The sequence below is a fragment of the Taurulus bubalis genome, assembly GCF_910589615.1.
Source record: "Taurulus bubalis genome assembly, chromosome: 10".
Taxonomy (NCBI): domain Eukaryota; kingdom Metazoa; phylum Chordata; class Actinopteri; order Perciformes; family Cottidae; genus Taurulus; species Taurulus bubalis.
This window is the reverse complement of record NC_136598.1, coordinates 5463695-5485558: the sequence shown is the minus strand read 5'-3', so window position 1 is coordinate 5485558 and position 21864 is coordinate 5463695. Positions and strand designations below refer to the sequence as shown.

Sequence of the window (21864 nt, the reverse complement as noted above, 5' to 3'; positions counted from 1 at the left end):
ATTAAATGAAAATATTTAGTTAACAAAATGAAGACTGAATGTGCAGACCATGAGCTTTATAGTGAATGTTCCTGTATGTCTTCTGCCCCAGTGTCAGATCGTACTGTGTGTTAGTCGGTGTGTTCCCTGTTTGTTCCCGTGCCCTTTTTTGGTCCCTGTTTTTGATGCTTGATCCTGTGTTTTTGGAAGTCTGTTTTTGGTAAATAAATTTACTTTACATTGTCGTCTGTGTTTGGGTCCTAATTGCAACCACCACGTGACATTTTTGTCTTTATTGTATCCTTACTGAAAACACAGAGTGAACATACATGAAGTTCTGACATTGAACACAGACTGGAGCATTAATTCATGAAGTGCACATAGGTAAGCTACAGGTGATGAGAACCAGGCGTGTAGAACAGCTCTTTGACTATGTTACGTGTTGGAGTGAGAGCATGGCTGGCGTGCTTAGATTCTGAATATGATAAATTGAAACATTTAATATGGACAATGCTGCTATTTAGATAATGCCAGTGAGCATGTCAACCAACTAAACGTTGATTTATTTTTAGCCAATAGCACAGATGTGAAACAAGTTCTCCCTCTTTGTCCTTTGTGACTTAAGTATTTGTATTAAAAGTCCCCTCAAGTACTTTCTTTGTTTTCTCCAAACTTTTGGTTTTAAGATTGACTTTTGTTCATTACATTTTTCTTGGTATTTTTCTCTGGCTTAAACAATATGATGAAACACTTTGGAGCGAATATACACAATATGAGTCCAAAACTGGAGGCAAGAATGGCAAATATCTCCACAGCCACAGTAAATTTCCCAGGAGAACTGACATATGCTGGGATGAAGGTGACCCAGACTGCACAGAATATCAGCATGCTGAAGGTGATAAGCTTGGCTTCATTAAAATTATCAGGTAGTTTCCGGGCGAGGACCGCCAACACAAAGCAAAAGACAGCCAGCAGGCCGATGTACCCGAGCACAGCCCAGAACCCAATAGCTGAGCCTAATGCACACTCCAGGATGATTCTCTCCTTGTATGTGGTGAGGTTTTTCCTCGGAAAAGGAGGACTAAGAACCAACCAAAGAGTACATATTATAACTTGAATGAAAGTGAAAGACACTACAGTCATCCTTTGCTGTGGAGGACCAAACCATTTCATAACATTACGACCTGGGAGAGTGGCTTTGAATGCCATTAACACAACTATTGTTTTTCCAAGAACACAAGAGATACAGAGGACGAAGGTGATCCCAAACGCTGTGTGGCGCAGCATGCAGGACCACTCAGAGGGTTCTCCAATGAAAGTCAATGAGCATAAGAAACAGAGAGTCAGAGAGAAGAGCAGCAGGAAGCTCAGCTCAGAGTTGTTGGCTCTGACAATCGGAGATGTCCTGTGACGGTGGAACACAGCCGCTGTTATAATGGCAAGGCAGGCACCACCAACTGAGAATGCAGCCAGGATGATTCCTAGGGCCTCATTGAAGGAAAGAAACTCTACAGGCTTGGGGAGACAAGTGTGTCTCTTTGCATTAGGCCAAAATTCCTTGGGGCAAGGGAAACAATCAGGGGAATCTGAAAAAATAAAAACGTAAATAAAAGTCATAGTGTATATTTGATGTTGTACATAATAAAAACAATAATAATAATGGTAAAACATCTTAATTATAGAGCCTTTTCATAGTACTCAGAGAGATTTTACAAAAAAAAGAAACAAAATCACAAATTTAAATTATATTATAGAACATCACATTCAAATACACAACATTAATCACATTAAATGCAGTTCTGAAAAAGGTTTGGTTAGCACTTTATAATAACTACACACTATTTAGCATTAGTAAAGCATGACTAAACACTTAACTCATCATTTAAAAAGCATTGTTCCAACATAAACAATCATTAGTAACTGCGATTCATAAACACAGTTATAAATGTTTTTAACCCCCATCACCATCATATGGATGTTCTTTATCACTTTGCGTTGTGTCTATTTCCCTTTTCTGTTGAGTAGATAACAGAGTTATGTTTGCTTTGAGGCACTGCTGGCCTTTCATTGTCATTTATAAATGCGTTGTAAAGTGTAGATAGTCCTCATTTTATTGGTTATGGAGGGCTTTTTGAGTGAGGATAAGGACTTTGAATTGGCTCTGTTGTGGGACAGGGAGCCAGTGAAGGTTTTAGGGGACAAGGGTGATGTGATCACAGCAGCGGTGGGTGAGCAGAGAAGCCGCAGAAAGATAATAGGTAGCACGTACCTGCAGACTCGCAGGACAACTTTATATGCTCGGTTAAAGTGTTTAAACATTTAAACGGCAGAATGCTATCGGATCAGGAACAGAGCAACTTTAAGATGTGCCACCTTCTGTATAATCTGCAGTAGGAAAAACAATACCTGTAGCATTGCTAATCTCTCCCTCAGGACATGGTATACAATCAAAACAGCAGGTTGGTTTTCCTTTCTGAAGCACTTTACGAGATCCTGGAGGACAGCTGTCAGTGCACACTGACACAGGCACCTGGCACATAGACAAACAAAGTCAAACATATTCAGATGTGCTTCAAAGCTCTGAGGATTCAAGAATAGGTTCAGATTCTTTTCAAGTCTGTCTAAAAACATAACTTGCATGTGTGTTTTGTCAATGCAGATGCTGGTGGAAAACATCCATAGTTGTGCCATAAATACATTCTAGTGCAGCTAAAGCCAAAATGAGGCCTCAGCAGTTTGAATTGGACAAAGCAAGCGGTTATCTTCCAAAGTTACAGACTTTTTGTACAAAGTCCTGGTTTTTGTTACTATTCCTCAGCAAAGGAAGCTTTTTATAGAAATAATTAATTGGTATTTCAGACTGAAAATGCTGTTACTTGAGAACAAATCTCTTCACAGCCAGTATGGACTGAAGGAACACGGACGAAAGACACATGTCACCAAATTTGAAATTGGAATATGTTATAATATTAATTGTGGGCTCCCTACTTGTGTGCCACCCTCCACCCAGGTGAGGTTCCTGTTGATATGGAGTTCCTGGCCCACCGGCAGTGATGCATCGTAGTTCCCTACTGCCACCAACTCAATGCTGCCACTCTCACTTTTTTGCCAGTTAACCAGCTCATATGTGGCCACAGGATCCCCATTGGCATCAAATGACACATCATAACCATTTTGAGAAAACTTAACTTTCTTCAACTGAGTGAGAACCTGTGAGGATGAAGTAATGGATGACGGAGAAGGGGAGAAATTAAACAATGTATATTAAAATGTATATTTTATTGAGGAAAATGTACAGTATAGCAGGAAAAAGGACATTGGGGTTTTGACATATTTGTTTTTACCGACCTGTTTGGACTCTATGCTGAAGACTTTTTCACACTGGGTTATAGAATATGTTTCCTGACACACTGCATTATGAATGGCATGTGCTATTGCATAAACAGCCTTGTACACCATGTTAGTGATTCGGAGCTGAGATGTGTCAGTGTAAGGGCTCTGGATCGTCTCTATGTCTTCACTTCCATCACATGCATTATTGTCTGTGACTGCTGCTAAAAACACATGAAGACAAAAAAAATATGTTTTTTAGCATTGACAATATTATATTATAATTCATCTGAATGTCTTTTTCATTTTTGTTTCTTTGTTTTATTTAACCTGTCAAATGTGCAGAGCAAAAACCTGTATATCTACATTGCTCTAATTTATAAGTTAAACATTATTTATTAAATATCAAAGTATTGTATAACAGAAATTACTCTATTTAATAGTGGCTCTTTTAGTTTGTATCCGGTACTGATTTTAATTTTGACCGTTATCTACCAGCTCAAATATCAGACAATTAGTCAACTGCATAAAATGCAAATAATTATTAGTATTTTCCTTTTATTGAATTTGACAAGATCTATGTTAAAGTGTTTTGAAGAAATAAATGGTCACTGTTAGGACAAGACATACATGTACATATTTATACATATAAACTTTAACTGATACATGCTGGTAGGCTAAGTAAAACTGTTTGAACAAAAAAACAAAGACAGAGGAAGCTTTTTTTTTTTAGCCTTGACAATTATATCATTATTTCTCATGTATAATTTGACACCTTCCTCATTCCTTTCATCATCATCCATTAACTTAACTACTATTTGCCTCAAAGATGCCTTTCATAAGATAATAATCTCCTCCGCGAATCGCCACCTTAAAGTGGTGGAGGAGTTTGAGTCGCTCAGTGATCCTGGGAGCTATGTTATCTGGAGAATCAGCCCCTGGTAGGGTCTCCCAAGGCAAACAGGTCTCGGGGGAGAGCCCAGACTTAAGAGCGGTTCAAAAAACCATGATGATTTACGGCCTACGGAATGAAGCTACCTCGCCCGGACAAGGGAAACCAGGGCACCCTCCCGGAGCCAGACCCAGGAGGGGAGCTCGTCGGCGAGCGTCTAGTGGCTGGGCTTTTGCCCATGGTGCCTGGTCGGGCTCAGCCCGAAAAAAGATCATGGACCAGCAACCCTGTGGACTCACCACCCGCAGGGGGAAGCATCGGGGTCGGGTGCTATGCAGACCGGCCGGCGGGCCAAGGAGGGGGCCTGGGCGAGCCGATCGCCGGCAGCATAGACTAGCTCTCGGGAAGTGGAACGTCACCTCGCTAGCGAGGAAAGAGCCAGAGCTGGTGCAGGAGGTGGAGCGGTACCAGCTGGATATAGTTGGGCTCACCTCCACGCACAGCATGGGCTCTGGAACCAAGCTCCTGGAGAAGGGTGAGAGGCGCCGGGTGGGAGTCGGGATACTCACGAGCCCCCGGATGAGCGTTCAGAGTATCCGGCCTTCTTGGAGTCGGTGGGAGGGGTCCTGGAAAGGGCGCCGCCTGCCGACTCCATAGTTCTCCTGGGAGACTTCAACGCTCACGTGGGCAATGATAGAGAAACCTGGCGGGGCGTGATTGGGAGGAACTCCTGAACTGCTGACCCGGACTGTGGACATCGTCGGGCGGTGGAAAGAGCACTTTGAGGAACTCCTAAACCCGGCCAACATGTCCCATGGAGAGGGGGCAGCGCCTGAAGTCTTTGGGGTGGTTGCACCCATATCCCTGGCAGAGGTTACTGAGGTAGTCAAAAAGCTCCTTGGTGGCAAGGCGCCAGGGGTGGATGAGATCAGCCAGCGCTGAACATTGTTGGGCTGTCTTGGCTGACACGCCTTTGCAGTGTCGCATGGGGGTCGGGAACAGTGCCAATGGACTGGCAGACCGGGGTGGTGGTTCCCATCTTCAAGAAGAGGTACCGGAGAGTGTGCTTGAACTATCGTGGTATCACACTGCTCAAGCTTATGCCAGGGTGCTGGAAACGAGGCTCCGACCGCTTGTCGAACCTCAGATTCAAGACGAACAGTGCGGATTCCGTCCCGGCCGTGGAACAGTGGACCAGCTCTTTACCCTAGCAAGACTACTGGAGGGGTCCTGGGAGTTCGCCCAACCAGTCTACATGTGCTTTGTAGACTTGGAGAAGGCTTTTGACCGGGTCCCTCGGGGGTTTTTGTGGGGTGTGCTGCGGGAGTATGGGTATTCGTGTCGAAAGGAGTCAGCTGAGGTGGTTCGGGCATCTAGTCAGGATGCCTCCTGGACGCCTCCCATTAGAGGTTTTCCAGGCACGTCCATCTGGTAGGAGACCCCGGGGAAGACCGAGGACACGCTGGAGGAATTATATCTACCGGCTGGCCTTGGAACGCCTCGGGATCCCCCAGAATGAGCTGGAAAGTGTTGCGGGTGAGAGAGAAGCCTGCGTCGGCCTGCTGAACCTGCTGCCACCGCGACCCGACCCCTGATAAGCCGCTGAAAATGGATGGATGGCTGGTATAATGTTCTTTTTTAGTTTTATTTAACCTGCAAAACCTTTATTAGAGCCTCTTGTATATATATATATATATATATATATATATATATATATATAGAGAGAGAGAGAGAGAGAGAGAGAGAGAGAGAGATTATTCTAATTCACTAATAAAGCATGATTATTTTCCAATACAATTCAAAACACTTTTTTCCCGACGTTTCTTCATCTGTCTTTTGTTTTTTTTATATAGTTTGTTTTATGTTTTAGCTTCTTTTTTTTTGCTTTTGTATTCCAGCTCATGTTGTCATGAATTGGCAACATTTCCTTGAATTGGATATTGACTTGACCTGTTTAAATGTCTTTCAAACGAATAAATGATCTATTAATCTACGTCAATATAACAGTATATTTGGATCGACGTACATATTTACAATACATACTGAAACTGATGCATCCTAGTAATTACATTTTTTTGTACTTTTTTTCAACTAAAGTGACCTAAAGACTCTATATAGTGTGTGCATGTGTTCAGGGCTTTAGTGTTGACAGCTTCTCCAAGACAGCAGAGTGCCTCAACTTGACCTGAACGATCCTCATTTCAATTTAGATTATTCACAGAGACCTTATTTAAACTTTGTGTCTTTGTTCAATAACAACAGATTTCCCTTTAAATCACTCATGGATTAGGATGTTAAAGCAGCTGCTTCTCCAGTCAGACAGAATAAAAAACACAACGACAAGACACAACTGTGAGTGTCAGTTATGTTAAAGATCAGCCAATCTTTCTCACTTTTTCCCAGCCTGCAGTTGAATGCATCCTCCCAGAACTCAGTAAGCACTGGAGAGGCAGCCACTTTAGAGGGAGAGAGATCCAGCAGGAAATCTTTCAGACCTGGGATGACAGATCGCTCAATGCCAAATCCGACAGCTCCAGCACAGAAACTGAATATCAGCATGTCTGGGTTAGTTACCCAGGACTCACTGCCTATCCACTGGCGAGGAGGAGAGGGCTTGAGCGACAGCTCTTCCAGCAGAATCCTCAAGTCTCCAGATATTATAAACGCCACAATAACCATAGCTGTCGACCTGGAGGGAAATAATAGTGCATTGTATAAACCAATATTAACAAATATATTACAAAATATGTGTTAATACTCCTCTATCTTATAATTTACAGAACATTGTTGTGGATTTGTGTGCATACGATCAGTGTGAGCACAGGGAACAAAAGCATAATCAGTGAATGTAAAAACCTGCGAATAATGTCAGCTACTCTCTGGATCCTGCTTCGTGGGTGGTACTTATTGAAAGATTCAGAATATTCCACACAGATCCCCTCTTTGTGTGCTGCGTCCAGGAAAGACGCCATACCATTATTTCCATAATCCGAATCTGATCGGATAGCACCTATCCAAGTCCAACCAAAGTGTTTTACCAGCTTCGCCAGCGCGTCAGCCTGGAACTGGTCACTCGGAATTGTTCTGAAGAAACTCGGGTACTGCTGCTTATCGGACAGGCATGCACAAGTGGCAAAGTGACTAACCTAAATGAACACAACAGTGTAATTATTAAACAGGACAGACACAAAATAGCACTGGTCTGTTAAACACATCGTTGGCAGGAATTCAAAATATTTACTTGAGGAATGTTAAAGGGCCCGATGATGCGAGACATGCTGATGGATGGCGTGGACCCAGACTCACCAACAATAGCCATCACTTTACCAGATTGCGAACAATTGTCGCCGGTGTAAAACACCGGGTCCAGGCTGCTTGACAGCTGGAATGCCACATGCACCGCTACAGGCACAGAGGCGCACGAGTCGTAGATCTGATAACCGAGTTTGATGCCCGGCAGCAGCTCCGTGCTGTTGTTAATCTCCTCGATGGCGAAGATCATTGCGCTTGAGTAGCGCAGCTCACGGGTAACAATGCTGCACACAGACACTCGTGTCACTGTTTAAAATATGGTCTACATAATGATGAGGACATTTCACTAATTTTAACAGAAATACATAATAGGTAAGAATTTAAAACCAAAATTCACAACACAGATATCAGTACAAAGTGCACAATAATCTTAATGCAAAGATTAACAATAGTTGGATATTTTAAACTCTAGTTTTAGTTTTCATGTTTTCAGTTAACAAATGAAAAATAACTACAAGTCTCTACTATTTTGTGAATGTAATACTTACATATAAAATATTGTTTTTCATGACCAAATTCAAAGTATTCAAACTATATGAACATCCTCTTAGACCCCACATCTTCCTCTTACTAACCTCCCTGAGCATCTTAGTGGATCAGGCATGGTGGTGTAGTTATGCTTCAATGCGTGCATGGATAAATGTATGGAGAAAACACCACCAATAACGTAGTCACCATCCAATGAGAAAGCAGGTGGACGAGTGGTACCCTGGAGCTTGCATTTCACAGATGAGGCCTCAGTGCTGTCCCCAACACCATTCCTATCCTCTGAGAACTCAGCCGTTTGTTTCACATCATCCACAGAACCATTCAACGCAAGAGCTGAGTTCAGCTCAAACAAACCCAGTGACAGGATCAGGCCAATAAAGAGAGCTGAGATCTCCATCCTCAACTGTCCTCAAGTGGGCATGCTGTGTTTTTACTGGTCTATATAGATATTCAGACTGAAGCTTCCCTCCTACTGTACGTCAGCTTACTGTACGTCAGAGAGAGGATGCTCTTACCCAGTGGTCTTTGATTAACTATTGTACAAGTCTTTTTGTGAGCTTTGTGTACAGTCTAATCTATAAGTGCCCATGTCTCTTTTCTCTTCTTTTAAAGCTACCATTGCAATCACGAATATCTTAAGTAAAACCTGTATTCCTTTTTTTGCTGTGTTTAAGCTAATATTACAGACTAACAAACGTCAACCACTAATGAGTTGTTTGTTTGGTTGAATTGCATATGAAGAAATGCCAACACAGAAAGAAAGAATCACTGAGTTTATAAAAGAGAAATTAATGTATATTGTCATTTTTTACTTTAATTATTCACTTTCTTTTATATTTTCAGGCCGTGACAAAAATTGTTTTTAAAGTACTTACAAAAAATTACATTACAATTAATAAAATATGTAACATAAAAAAAACAAACATAAAATGCAAATATTTAGATAAACAAGATGAAGACTGAATGTGCAGAATGAGCTTCATAGTAAATGTTGCTGTTGGAGCCATAATGTAGTTTTTTTTCTTTATTGTATCCTTACTGAAAACACAGAGTGAACATACATGCAGTTCTGACATTAAACACAGATTGGAGCATTAATTCATGAAGTGCACATAGGTAAGCTACAGGTGATGAGAATCATGTAGAACAGTTCTTTGACTATGTTACTGTTAGAAGGGGTGTGGTGTTGAGGACCCAAATGCACAGACGCAGCAGTTCAAGTTCCAAGGGCGGACTTTATTGCGATAAAACAAAACACAACGAATAGACAGACTAATACCAACGGTAATGTCCAGCGAACACAGGAGATCCACCTCCCCTGCTCCGAAGTCGGGAGGGCAACTCAACCGCTCTTGTGAAGGCTGCTCTTGAAGCACGCCGGACTGATTCCGCTCCAGAGTCGGGAGGGCAACTCAACCGCTCTTGTGATCCACTCTCACCTGAAGAAGCAAACCAGACTGGAACTGGAACAACCCGACAAATGAGCCAGGTACGCAGTGGTCCCTAAATCACCTGCCGGTGATCAAGGCAATGCACAACAGCTGGGATGAATGAGAGGGGTGTGGCAGTGGGCGGAAACTGGGGGTGGAGACTTACGAGCAGACAGGGAATCCAACAGTACCCCCCCCCCTTAACGAGAGCCTCTTGGCGAACCACCGGATCTACCAGGGTTCTGTCGATGGTAGTCTCTAATGAGCCCCGGATCAAGAATCCGAGAACGGGGCACCCAGCACCGTTCCTCTGGGCCATACCCCTCCCAGTCTACCAGGTACTGATATCCCCTACCCCGCCGGCGGATATCCAGAAGGCGATTGACTGTGTAGACGGGGCCCCCCTCAATGAGACGGGAGGGTGGAGGGGGCACAGACGGAGGATTTAAGGGACTGGAGACAACGGGCTTGAGGAGAGAGACATGAAATACTGGGTGAATTCTCATGGAACGAGGCAGCTGAAGTTTCACCGACACCGGGTTGACGATGGAGATGATGGGATAAGGGCCGACATATCTGGGGGAGAGCTTCTTACACTCGGTGCGGAGGGGGATGTCCTTGGTCGAAAGCCACACCAATTGACCAACACGGTAGTCCGGGGCTGGAGCACGCCGTCGATTCGCCGATCTCCTGTTCTGTTCTGCTGTGCGAAGTAGAGCGGCCCGAGTCTCTCTCCACACGCGCCTACAACGACGGGCATTGCTTTGGACCGAAGGTACGGCAACCTCAACCTCCTGGCTGAGGAACAGGGGAGGCTGAAAACCCAAAGAGGCCTCAAATGGGGACAGCCCGGTGGCAGTAGATGTGTGGGAATTGTGGGCGTACTCGACACACGGAAGGTGACGGCTCCATGACGAGGGATTGGTGGCGGTCACACACCTGAGGATGGCCTCGAGCTCCTGGTTCATCCTCTCAGTCTGGCCATTAGTCTGTGGGTGGAATCCTGAGGAGAGGCAGGCCGTGGCGCCGAGGGTGTGACAGAAGGCCTTCCACAACTGGGATGAAAACTGAGGACCGCGGTCCGAAACTATGTCCGCCGGGATGCCATGAAGCCTCACCACATGTAGAACTAGCAGATCAGCGGTTTCACGGGCCGATGGAAGCTTGGGCAGGGGAATGAAGTGAGCAGCCTTTGAAAACCGGTCCACAACCGTCAGAATGACGGTGTTGGTGTCAGATGGAGGGAAACCAGTAACGAAATCCACACCGATATGGGACCACGGGCGTTGGGGCACAGGAAGTGGTCTGAGTAACCCCACGGAAGGTCGATGCGAAGCCTTGTTGCGGGCGCACGTAGTGCAGGCCAGCACATACGAACGCGTATCCTCCTCGAGGGATGGCCACCAAAAGATGCGGCGGAGCCAGTTTATAGTTCGGTGGATGCCCGGGTGGCCCGAAAGACGGGACTCGTGGGCCCCCCGCAGGACTTGGGAACGGGCGGCCTCAGGAACAAACAGGCGGTTCGGGGGACCTCCTCCGGGATCAGGCTGGGTGTGCTGGGCCTCACATACCACCCTCTCAATCTCCCAGGTAACTGCACCCAGCACGCACGAGGCGGGCAGGATGGTGTCGAGAGTAGAACCTCCCTCCTCCGGAGCAAACTGACGGGAGAGTGCGTCCGGCTTGGTGTTCTTGTGCCCTGGCCGGAAGGTGATGGTGAAGTTGAAGCGTGTGAAGAACAAAGCCCAGCGGGCCTGGCGGGAATTGAGGCGTCTCGCCGAATGGATATATTCCAAATTATGGTGGTCGTTCCATACAATGAAGGGAAGCACCGATCCCTCCAGCCAGTGCCTCCACTCCTCCAAGGCTAACTTGACCGCCAACAGTTCGCGGTTGCCAACGTCATAATTCCTCTCCGCCGGGGACAATCTGCGGGAGAAGAAGGCACAAGGATGGAGCTTGGAATCGGAAGCGGACCGCTGGGAAAGTACAGCTCCGACTCCGGTGTCCGAGGCGTCCACCTCGACGACAAACTGGCAGGTCTCGTCTGGGTGTACCAGGATCGGGGCCGAGACGAACCGATCCTTGAGGGCACGAAAAGCCCCATCGGCCTCTGGGGTCCATGAAAAACGGACCTTGGAAGAGGTGAGTCGTGTCAGTGGTTCTGCCGTTCGGCTGTAGTTCCGGATGAACCGACGATAGAAATTGGCGAACCCCAGAAACTGCTGAAGCTTCTTTCTTGAAGTGGGCACCGGCCACTCCGTTACTGCCTTAACCTTCTCGGGGTCCTTTCTCACCTGACCCTCCTCGATAAAGACCCCCAGGAACTGCACAGATGTAACGTGGAACTCACACTTCTCAGCCTTCACGAAGAGCTGATTCTCCAACAGCCGTTGCAAAACCAGGCGAACATGGTTGGTGTGCTCCTCGGGGTTCGGGGAGAAGATGAGAATGTCATCAATATACACAAACACAAAACGGTTCAAGAAGTCGCGGAGGACATCGTTCACCAGGGCCTGAAAGACGGCAGGGGCATTAGTTAGTCCAAACGGCATCACCAAATATTCAAAGTGTCTTCCATTCGTCCCCCTCGCGAATTCGGACCAGGTGGTAAGCGTTGCGGAGATCCAGCTTGGTGAATATCTTGGCTCCAGCTAGGGATTCGAAAACAGAGGACATCAACGGCAACGGATATTTATTCTTGATAGTGATTTGATTCAAACCTCTGTAGTCGATGCAGGGACGGAGGCTCTTATCCTTCTTCGAGACGAAGAAGAAACCCGCTCCCACAGGTGATGAAGAGGGGCGTATGATTCCAGCGGCGACCGAGTCCGTGATGTACCTCTCCATAGACTCACGTTCTGGCCGGGAGAAATTATATAACCGGCTCGAGGGAAGTGGAGCGCCCGGGAGCAGGTCAATGGCACAATCGTATGGACGATGAGGGGGAAGTGAAAGAGCCCGCTCCTTGCTGAACGCCTCTCCCAAATCCACATACTCCTGAGGCACTGCGACGAGGCCAGGACCGGTGTCAGGCCTGCTGGGAGGAATAACCTGACGGGGCAGCGCAGACCTGAGGCAGCGAGAATGACAGGCAGAACTCCAACCGGTGATCCTACCTCCAGCCCAATCAATCTGGGGATTATGCTCCCTGAGCCAGGGAAGTCCCAGAACCAAGGGTGTCTGGGGGGACGGAAACGCATAGAACCGGGTACTCTGGCTGTGATTGCCAGACACATGCAGGGAAATTGGCTGAGTCCAGTGTGTTATCTCCGCCAGTGAACTACCATCCAATGCGCTCACCAGCAGAGTGCGCTCTAGCGCCTCCACAGGAATCCCTTGGCTCCTAATAAAGTCAGTGTCCAAAAAGTTCTGTTCAGCCCCGGAATCAATGAGGGCTGACAGGTGCACAGGGCCCGATGACAGCCTCAGGGTGGCAGGAAATAATGACCGAGACTCAGAATGGGGAATTCTCCTTGACCCACTCGCCAGCACCCCCACTCCTACTGACGAGCTCTCTCTTTTGGCCGAGCGGAGCACACGGCCCTGCGGTGTCCCGACTCCCCGCAGTACAGGCAGCTTCCTGTGCGGAGGCGTCTCTCTCTCTCCTCCGGAGAGAGGTGAATCCGCCCGAGCTGCATCGGCTCCGGTTCCAACGAGGGAGGGACCGAGGAAGGAGAGCGGGCGCGCTCCTGGCCGTACCGTCCGACCGGGCTCGGAGGCTGAGAGCCGGGAGCGGAAGAAAACTGGCGCACCGGATTGGAAGGCCGGTAGTTCCTCTCCCGACGGCGTTCCCAAATACGGCTGTCCATCTTGACTGTGAGAGCGATGAGCTCCTCTAAGGAATCCGGTTCGTCCCGGACGGCCAGTTCATCTCTCAGAAGCTCCGACAGACTGCAGCGGTATATCCCCTTCAGCGCCTCATTCCCCCAACCCGACTCCGCCGCCAGAATCTGGAAATCCACGGAGTATTCTGCTGCGCTGGTGGACCCCTGGCGAAGACCGAGCAGGCGCTGTACAACGTCCCGGGTGTACACCGGGTGGTCGAATACGCTCTCGAAAGCCTCCTTGAAGCGCTCGTAGGAGACCCGAGCAGGGCGTCTGTGGAGCCATGCCTCAGCCCAGACTAGCGCCTTACCACGTAACAAACCCACCGTATATGCCACCTTCGCATTGTCCGAGGCGTACGTGCGGGGCTGCTGGGTGAAAACAAACCGACACTGGAGCATGAACCCTCGGTACTCCCCAGACGCGCCACCATAAGGCACAGGAGAGGGAACAAAGGACTCACGGGTGCAGGCGGACTCCTCGTCCTCCGGGACCGGCTCCGCGGCGGCAGGGCGGCGCAAGGAGAGGTTGTGCAACATGCCTCCGATCTCCTCCATCTGGGAACCGATGGTACGCTGGGAGTTCAGTAAGTCCTGCAACACCTGCTGGTGTTGGCCGAGGAGAGTGCCCTGCGAGGCAACTGCCCCCTGCAGCTGATCTGCAGCAAGCAATGCTGCTGCGGCGGCTGGGTCCGTCATCCTTGGTCGGGTTGTTCTGTTAGAAGGGGTGTGGTGTTGAGGACCCAAATGCACAGACGCAGCAGTTCAAGTTCCAAGGGCGGACTTTATTGCGATAAAACAAAACACAACGAATAGACAGACTAATACCAACGGTAATGTCCAGCGAACACAGGAGATCCACCTCCCCTGCTCCAGAGTCGGGAGGGCAACTCAACCGCTCTTGTGAAGGCTGCTCTTGAAGCACGCCGGACGGATTACGCTCCAGAGTCGGGAGGGCAACTCAACCGCTCTTGTGGTCAATGCTCTTGAAGCACGCCTGACTGATTCCGCTCCAGAGTCGGGAGGGCAACTCAACCGCTCTTGTGATCCACTCTCACCTGAAGAAGCAAACCAGACTGGAACTGGAACAACCCGACAAATGAGCCAGGTACGCAGTGGTCCCTACATCACCTGCCGGTGATCAAGGCACAACAAATGCACAACAGCTGGGATGAATGAGAGGGGTGTGGCAGTGGGCGGAAACCGGGGGTGGAGACTTACGAGCAGACAGGGAATCCAACAGTTACGTGTTGGAGTGAGAGCATGGCTGGCGTGCTTAGATTCTGAATATTATTAATTGAAACAGAGATGTAATATGAACAATGCTATTTGCATTATAGCCAGTGACCATATATGTCAAACTACCAACTAATCATTGGTTTATTTTTAGCCAAGAGCACACATGTGAAACAAGTTCTCCCTCTTTGTCCTCTGTGGCTTAGGTATTTGTAATAAAAGTCCCCTCAAGTGCCGTCTTTGTTTTCTCCAAACTTTTTGTTTTAAGATTGACTTTTGTTCAATACATTTTTCTTGGTGTTTTTCTCTGGCTTAAACAATAGGATGAAACACTTTGGAGCAAATATACACAATATGAGTCCAAAACTGGAGGCAAGAATGGCAAATATCTCCACAGCCACAGTCAATTTACCAGGAGAACTGACATGCTGGGATGAAGGTGACCCAGACTGCACAGCTTGGCTCAGCTTGGCTTCATTAAAATTATCAGGTAGTTTCCGGGCTAGGGTCCCTGCTCTCTCTTCTCTCTCACTCACAGTGAAGCTGTGTACGCATCATACGACACGTTGGTGTGTAGAATGCTCAGATCTCGCTGTGTGAATCTCGTACGATCTCGCGGACAAAAGGCAGAAAATTCTACTTCTTGGAGAAGTTGAACCATATTTCTATGCAGAATTATCGCGAAGAAATGAATATTTACAAAACGTAAACATCATATCCCGTGGATCCGCGGACACTGATTTCGAAGGGTTTACCGATAAATGCTGAGCAAAATCATTTTATGATTGTTGATCCTGGTGATTGTGTGTGAGGCCTGATTTGGGGTCAGACGGGGCTGTGTGCTGAGATCACTGGTGTGGGAGCGAAGCAGAAGAGAGGATGCCTTTCCTCCTGTGTATACGTTTAATATGATTTATGGAGTTTCCTCATAGTCTGTGTGAACAAGCCATAGTAGTGTTAAATGTTTTACAGCTGTCCTGTGTTAGATAAAAGCGACCACCGTGTCAACAACCCATGGATTTGAGAGTCTGGTGGATTTGTTCAAATTTGTGTGAAGTTTACGGGTCCATGCACTTTTATGCTATCCAGTCATGCATAGTCGGACAGATCTATGTTCATTCCTACAGTGGGCGGACACTGCGGAGGAGTCGTTGGTACACTTAAAAACTGATCTCATCAGTGTGCCTGCCTTGACGCACCCTGACTACTCAAAACCCTTTCAACTGTATGTTGCTGAAAATCAAGGGTGTGCTAATGCAGTCTTGACTCAGCAAAGAGGTGAGCATAAGGTTTCGACAGCGGTGTCGGTACGGGCCGTGCCAGGAGCTGTGGTTGGCTTCAACGATTTTCATGGGTCATGCTTTGACGTTGTACAGCGGCCATGGTCTTCACGCTTTGCTCACCGCACCTTCTTTTGTAATCACGAATGTGCGATGCTCGGGTTATGATACTTTCCGCTCCTGAGATAACGATTGCACACTGTAGCATGGCAGAACGTCTGACACTTCCTCATGAAGGTATTCCTCACGACTGTGTGGCAGTTTCCAACGACCTACTCAAGGCACGTGTTGATCTGGAGGCGGAGCCATTACCGACCCCCCAGGTCTCTATGTTTGTTGATGGGTCATGCTACAGGTCAAGTGCGGGTCTTGTGGCAGGTTTTGCTGTGGTTGCTCCCACACCGGAGTCAACATCGTTCCGGACCCTCTTGGCTGAACCATTCTCTCCTTTGTCCGCACAGGCAGCTGAGCTAAAAGCCTTTGCAGCAGCATGTTGGTTAGGAAAAGGTGCAGCATGTAACATATACACCGACTCAGCATATTCACATAGGTTGTGTCACAACGATTTTGCGCCAAAGAGGTTTCATGCGTGCAGACGGTAAACCAGTCACGCACGGTCCTCTCATTGCAGAACTTTAGCCAGAGGTAACAATGCAGTGGACTCCGCAGCTAAACTGGCGGCGTCGTTATCTTAGCACTATGTGTTAACAGTATCTCTGCAATGTTTTACTTTGATTAAGTGAAGCAAAATATTTTTTTTAAATTAATTTAGTGCAGATTTCGTGAACCATAGATTTAGGTCCGCCGAAAGCAAAAAGGCCCTAGCTTTCTTCCTGGACCTTGGACGTCTCTGGTTCCACAACAGAGGGGCTCTGCTCAAGCAGATGCACCAATACATACTGCAGTTTATTTTGCTGTGTCACATCATTGGCTCTGGTATGGATTCATGGGAGTACGAGGACTTTGAGAGGGAGAAAGACCTACTGATGAAGAGTCTCAGCGCCCCCAGTTTTGGGGGCGCTGAGACTTTTTTAACAGGGGTGCCTCTAGGGATCCTGCATCTGGAGTGTTCCGGCCTCATACTAGTTTGTTGGTTGCACCTGTTTCACTCCTTCCTCAGTTGTTTCTGGTGGCTCATGGGGTTTCCCATGTAGCCAGGGGGGAGGTAATGAGGGCTTTGCAGGCTACCTTGTGGTCTCCATACATGTTACCCACAGTCAGCAATCTTTTGTGGTCATGTGCAATTTGCGCAGAATACAACATCAGAAAGTCGCACATTGCTCCAATAGGCCATATTTCAGCGACAACACCCATTACACTGATCTATAATATCACAAATGTAATACACCTGTTAAAGGAGCCCGGTCCCTTACCTGGGCTACTGAGGTGCCTTTCCCTCCGGATGGTTCTGGCTGACGCGCTCCTTTGTTGTGCCTTGATCCGTTTGTTTCTATTAGTCTTGATATAAGGATCCACGACATGTTGTATGGTATAATAGGATTTATTTTGTTTCAACAATGGTAGGACACGGTAAGACATGCATTTGGTCTCTTATTACCCTTGTGTAGCTCGAAAGCCCGGCATTATTGTATAGCGGTCAAAACCATTTGGTCTTGGACCCCGGAAAAGGGGTCCAAGTTATTTGCTGTTATTGGGCATGCAGCTTCAGAGGCGGAACTATTCTTCTTCTTCGTCTTCTTCTTCTTCCCCAAAAAGGGTAGAGTCTATTGTCTCAAAAGTCAATGTTTGGCTCCGCCCCCTCAGGCGAACAAGATAACTACAATTCCCTAAAGCGGCAGTCTAACATTTATTTACACATCAATCATTCTACAGTAATAAAAGTAACCTTCATATGCATACAATTACAAATACTTCATAATAATATCCCTTATTAATTATAATAATTCATGCATTGTAATGTACACATAAACAATTTATTTTACATAGATGTGCAAGTCCAAATGTGACAAACTAAGCTTAAAAAACACTACAATTCCCTCTCTTTATACTATTCCATAGTATAAACATCTGTAATAACTCTTTATTCATCACCCACAGTGCATACATCTTAATACATTCTTGTGTCATAAACCCGTGGAAGGAAAAAATTCTACTCCCTCTCTAAACCGTATAAAATATACGGTTTCAATAACGCAATATATATCAGTGTGGTTCTATTCTTCACAGGTACAAAATCTTAACATCAGGAACAATTATGTGTATTCTATGTCTGCACATCTGTCTACGTGTATGTGTCTCTAATGTTTTTGGGGGTGCTGGATGTGTGTCTCACTATGCATGTCATGTAAGGCCTGAAACCCTTTGCTCCTCTTCAGACATCTCCAACAACACAGTCCTTCACGCTCGCACTTCTCCATCGTCTCCTTCCGATCTCTGTCGACTCGTTCATCTGACTCCATGTTTCTTGCTCCCATCATCTCCAGCTCCAGCAGTCTCCATCTCCAGTTATCTCGAAAAAAGATCAGAACATCAGGTTCAACACTGCATCATGATCATTTAAACTCAAACCTCAGTGTGTTGTTGATACGTCTTCATACTACCTGCTACCAGCGGGTCGCATATCTCTGATGTGACACCTGGAGTCTCTGGTCTGATGGTGAGGCCTTCTCGTACTGACAGTAGCATGATGGAGGTCGGTGATGAAGTGACGGGTGTGGCTGTGGAAAGTTAGAACTTAGACGCACGGAGAGGTCTCCGGGCTGGACTCTACTGCACAGGATATAATTTCATAATACTCTGGGGGTGGGGGTGAATGGAACAAGGCAGCACCTGAACTCTGCTCTTCCACCATCAGCGGCATCATCAACCGCTGGTCCTCCCTGATCAGAGCTGTGGAGATCAAACGGGTTATTAAACTTCTCAAGCATGGGACACAGCAACATCCACAGAGTACTACAATTGCTATCATCATACCCACTGCAGTAATAACTGAAAGGAATAATTGTTTATACTAACCGAACCATCTGTTTATGAAGCTTGTGAACTCGTTGTCCACTCCGGAGTGAAAAGTCATAAGGGACGTTTTGTCTAATTGTTCTAGTATCCCCTTGATTGCATCCCTGCTGCAATTAACACATCTCTGCTGATTATAATAAATGTAATTGATCCAATCTACGTTTCTGTTCATTGTGGGTCATATAAAAATAGATTCAAATCCAGCAGCTATTTGATTCCGAGCCTTGAACTCATCTGGCACTCCTCTGGGTACTCTGATGTCCAAGTAAACATGGCTATCAAATGAGCAGGACATACTATTTCTACGTCTTCTGTATAATTTACCTCTGCTGGATGACGCTGAGCTAAGCAGATTTAAAGAATCTCCTTTTAATGGGATCATTGTTACTGGCACAATTAGTCTAACTAACGCACAGGTTCCTGTCCAATTCCTTGGGAGATAGTCTCTGAGCACCTTATCACCACAGTACCACCAAACGTCCGCTGTGGCCGTCATATGGTCACCTACCATACCACTGCAGATGCTCTTCTCTTCTGCTGTAACATTAACGATAGTTTGGCAGTGTCTCAGATGTCCCACATGGACTGAACCTCGCAAACTGTGAAGGCAAGTGTAGTTGCCTTTGTAATATGTAAACACTGGAGGGTGCACTGGGGGAACTGCTGGAAACAACAAAGCAAGTGTGTTACAATTTAGTCCAACCTTAAAAATATATACAAGTGTTTCCCTAAAAGTATCAGTAGTTCTATGTGTCAAACGGTATTACTTAGTTTTGGTGTGGCCTCTCTGGAGGGCGTGTGAAGCCTTTGCAACAACTTCAAACGGCCCTACCCCAGCGTCCACTTTAACTGCGACAGTCTCTAGCCCAATGTTCACATTTGCCACAATTGTAACAGAATTGCCGGTCACTGCTATCCCTCTGACCTCTGTAGTTTCCTCGTCCTCCTGACCAACTCCTTTGTTGACAGTGGGCATTCTCTCTTTCTTGATATGTGTCCTCCTTTCTCTTCTGCCAACGAGGTTGGTCACCTTCTGCTTCCTGTTCCTTTAAAACTTTGGTCACCACTTCCTCAATCTGGATGGCTAGGTCACTCATAGCATCCATCTGTTTCTGTGCTTTCTGGCACTCCTTTGCAGCTGCTGTCTCATCTATTTGCATTTTCAGTAGTCGCCTTGACATCTTCTGGTCGCCTTCGCTCTCTTCTTTCTTATCCTCATACTGATTAATGTGGTGGGTGATATGTTCTTCCCACAACCCAACCAAGGCATTCTTAAGGCCCACTGTCTGTCGCATTTTCTGTATTAATGAGGGCGGTAGACCTTTTACAACGGCATTCATCCATAGTCTCAGGCAAGTCTCCTCTTTGTCATGCCTTGCGCCTGTAGATATTTCCCAGTTTGCAGCAGCTCGCCGCAGGTACACCATCGCTTCTTCACCTGGCTTGAGCTTGATGCTGTCCAAATTGGCCAGGTTGGGGGTATGGGGCCACTGGATTGATTCTGATGGCGTTGAACAGGGTGGTACCGATTCTGGAGATTTCTCGGCTATCTTCGATGGTTTGACAGCCTGCCGTCCTCTCCAGCTCCTGCAGTTCAGTCAGGCTGGAGCACTGTACCAGGATGGCTCTCAGATCTCCCATTGCTAAGAGGGTTCCCGTGGTGACTGTGTTCAATGATCTTCTAGTTGCATCAAATAGGGGACTTGTCTCTGTACTGGTCTTGTTAGACCTTAGTGCAGCGTTTGACACCATTGACCATGACATCTTATTACAGAGACTAGACCAGTTGATGGTATTAAAGGTACAGCACAAAGCTGGTTTAAGTCGTATTTATCAGATTGATCTCAGTTTGTATTTGTAAACGATGAAGCCTCAATTACCACTGCCGTTCGCCATGGAGTTCCACAAGGTTCTGTGCTTGGACCAATTTTATTCACCTTATATATGCTTCCTTTAGCCAATATTATCAGAAAACACTCCATAAACTTTCACTGTTATGCCGATGATACTCAACTATATCTGTCGATCAAGCCAGATGAAAACCACCAGGTCGCCAAACTTCAAGTGTGTCTTATAGACATCAAAACCTGGATGACCTGCAACTTCCTGCTGCTGAACTCGGACAAAACTGAAGTTATTTTACTCGGACCAGAACACCTCAGAAATCAAGTATCTGATGATATGGTTTCTCTGGATGGCGTCGCTTTGGCATCTACCACCACCGTAAGGAATATCAGAGTTATTTTTGACCAGGACCTGTCCTTTGGCTCCCACGTGAAACAGATCTCAAGGACCGCCTTTTTTCACCTACGGAACATCTCAAAGATCTGGCATGTCTCAAAGCAATGCAGAAACATTGATCCACGCATTTGTTACCTCAAGACTGGATTACTGTAACTCCGTATTATCAGGCTGCTCCGGTAAATCCCTTGGATCTCTCCAATTGATCCAGAATGCTGCAGCTCGTGTACTAACGAGGACGCGAAAGAGAGATCACATTACTCCTGTACTAGCTGTTCTTCACTGGCTCCCTGTAAGATCGAGAATCATATTTAAAATCCTTCTCCTTATCTACAAAGCCTTAACTGGTGATGCACCATCAAATCTCAAGGACCTTATAGTGCCATATTACCCCACGAGAGCATTACGCTCACTGAATGCAGGGTTACTTGTGGTTCCCAGAGTGTTAAAAAGTAGGTTGGGGGCTAAAGCTTTCAGTTATCGGGCTCCTCTTCTGTGGAATCAGCCTGCCCCCCTCAGTCTGGGGGGCAGGCACGGTCACCTCATTTAAGAGTAGACTTAAGACTTTCCTCTTTGATAGCGCTTATAGTTAGGGCTGTTTCAGGCTTATAGTTAGGGCTGGCTTAGGTTTGCCCTGGTCCAGCCCCTAGATATGCTGCTATAGGCCTAGACTGCTGGGGGACATCTTAGGATACACTGAGCTCCTCCTCTCCTTCTCTTCCTCTTTCGCTCCTCCTCTCCTCTTCACCTCTTCTTTCTCTCCTTCTGGATAAATAATTGTCTCTTCAATGCATATTACTAACTCTACTTTCTTTTTCCATGGATTCATGGCTGCCTGGAACCAGGGGGGAGGACCCCCCCTACTGCCATGA

General features: G+C 46.7%; 1 protein-coding gene across 1 annotated transcript; it reads right to left on the bottom strand.

Annotated features, from left to right (window-relative positions):
- Positions 1–660: 660 nt before the first annotated feature.
- Positions 661–8237, bottom strand: LOC306742362 (extracellular calcium-sensing receptor-like; the record flags this gene model as incomplete). Its single annotated transcript, XM_079224731.1, has 8 exons — positions 8089–8237; positions 7443–7737; positions 7058–7347; positions 6595–6890; positions 3328–3533; positions 2968–3189; positions 2386–2509; positions 661–1565 (listed from the first exon to the last, which is right to left on the bottom strand). The coding sequence occupies exons 1-8, from the start codon at positions 8145–8147 to the stop codon at positions 661–663; spliced, it is 2397 nt and encodes a 798-aa protein (XP_079080857.1). The 5' UTR covers positions 8148–8237.
- Between the last annotated feature and the right edge of the window lie 13627 nt (positions 8238–21864).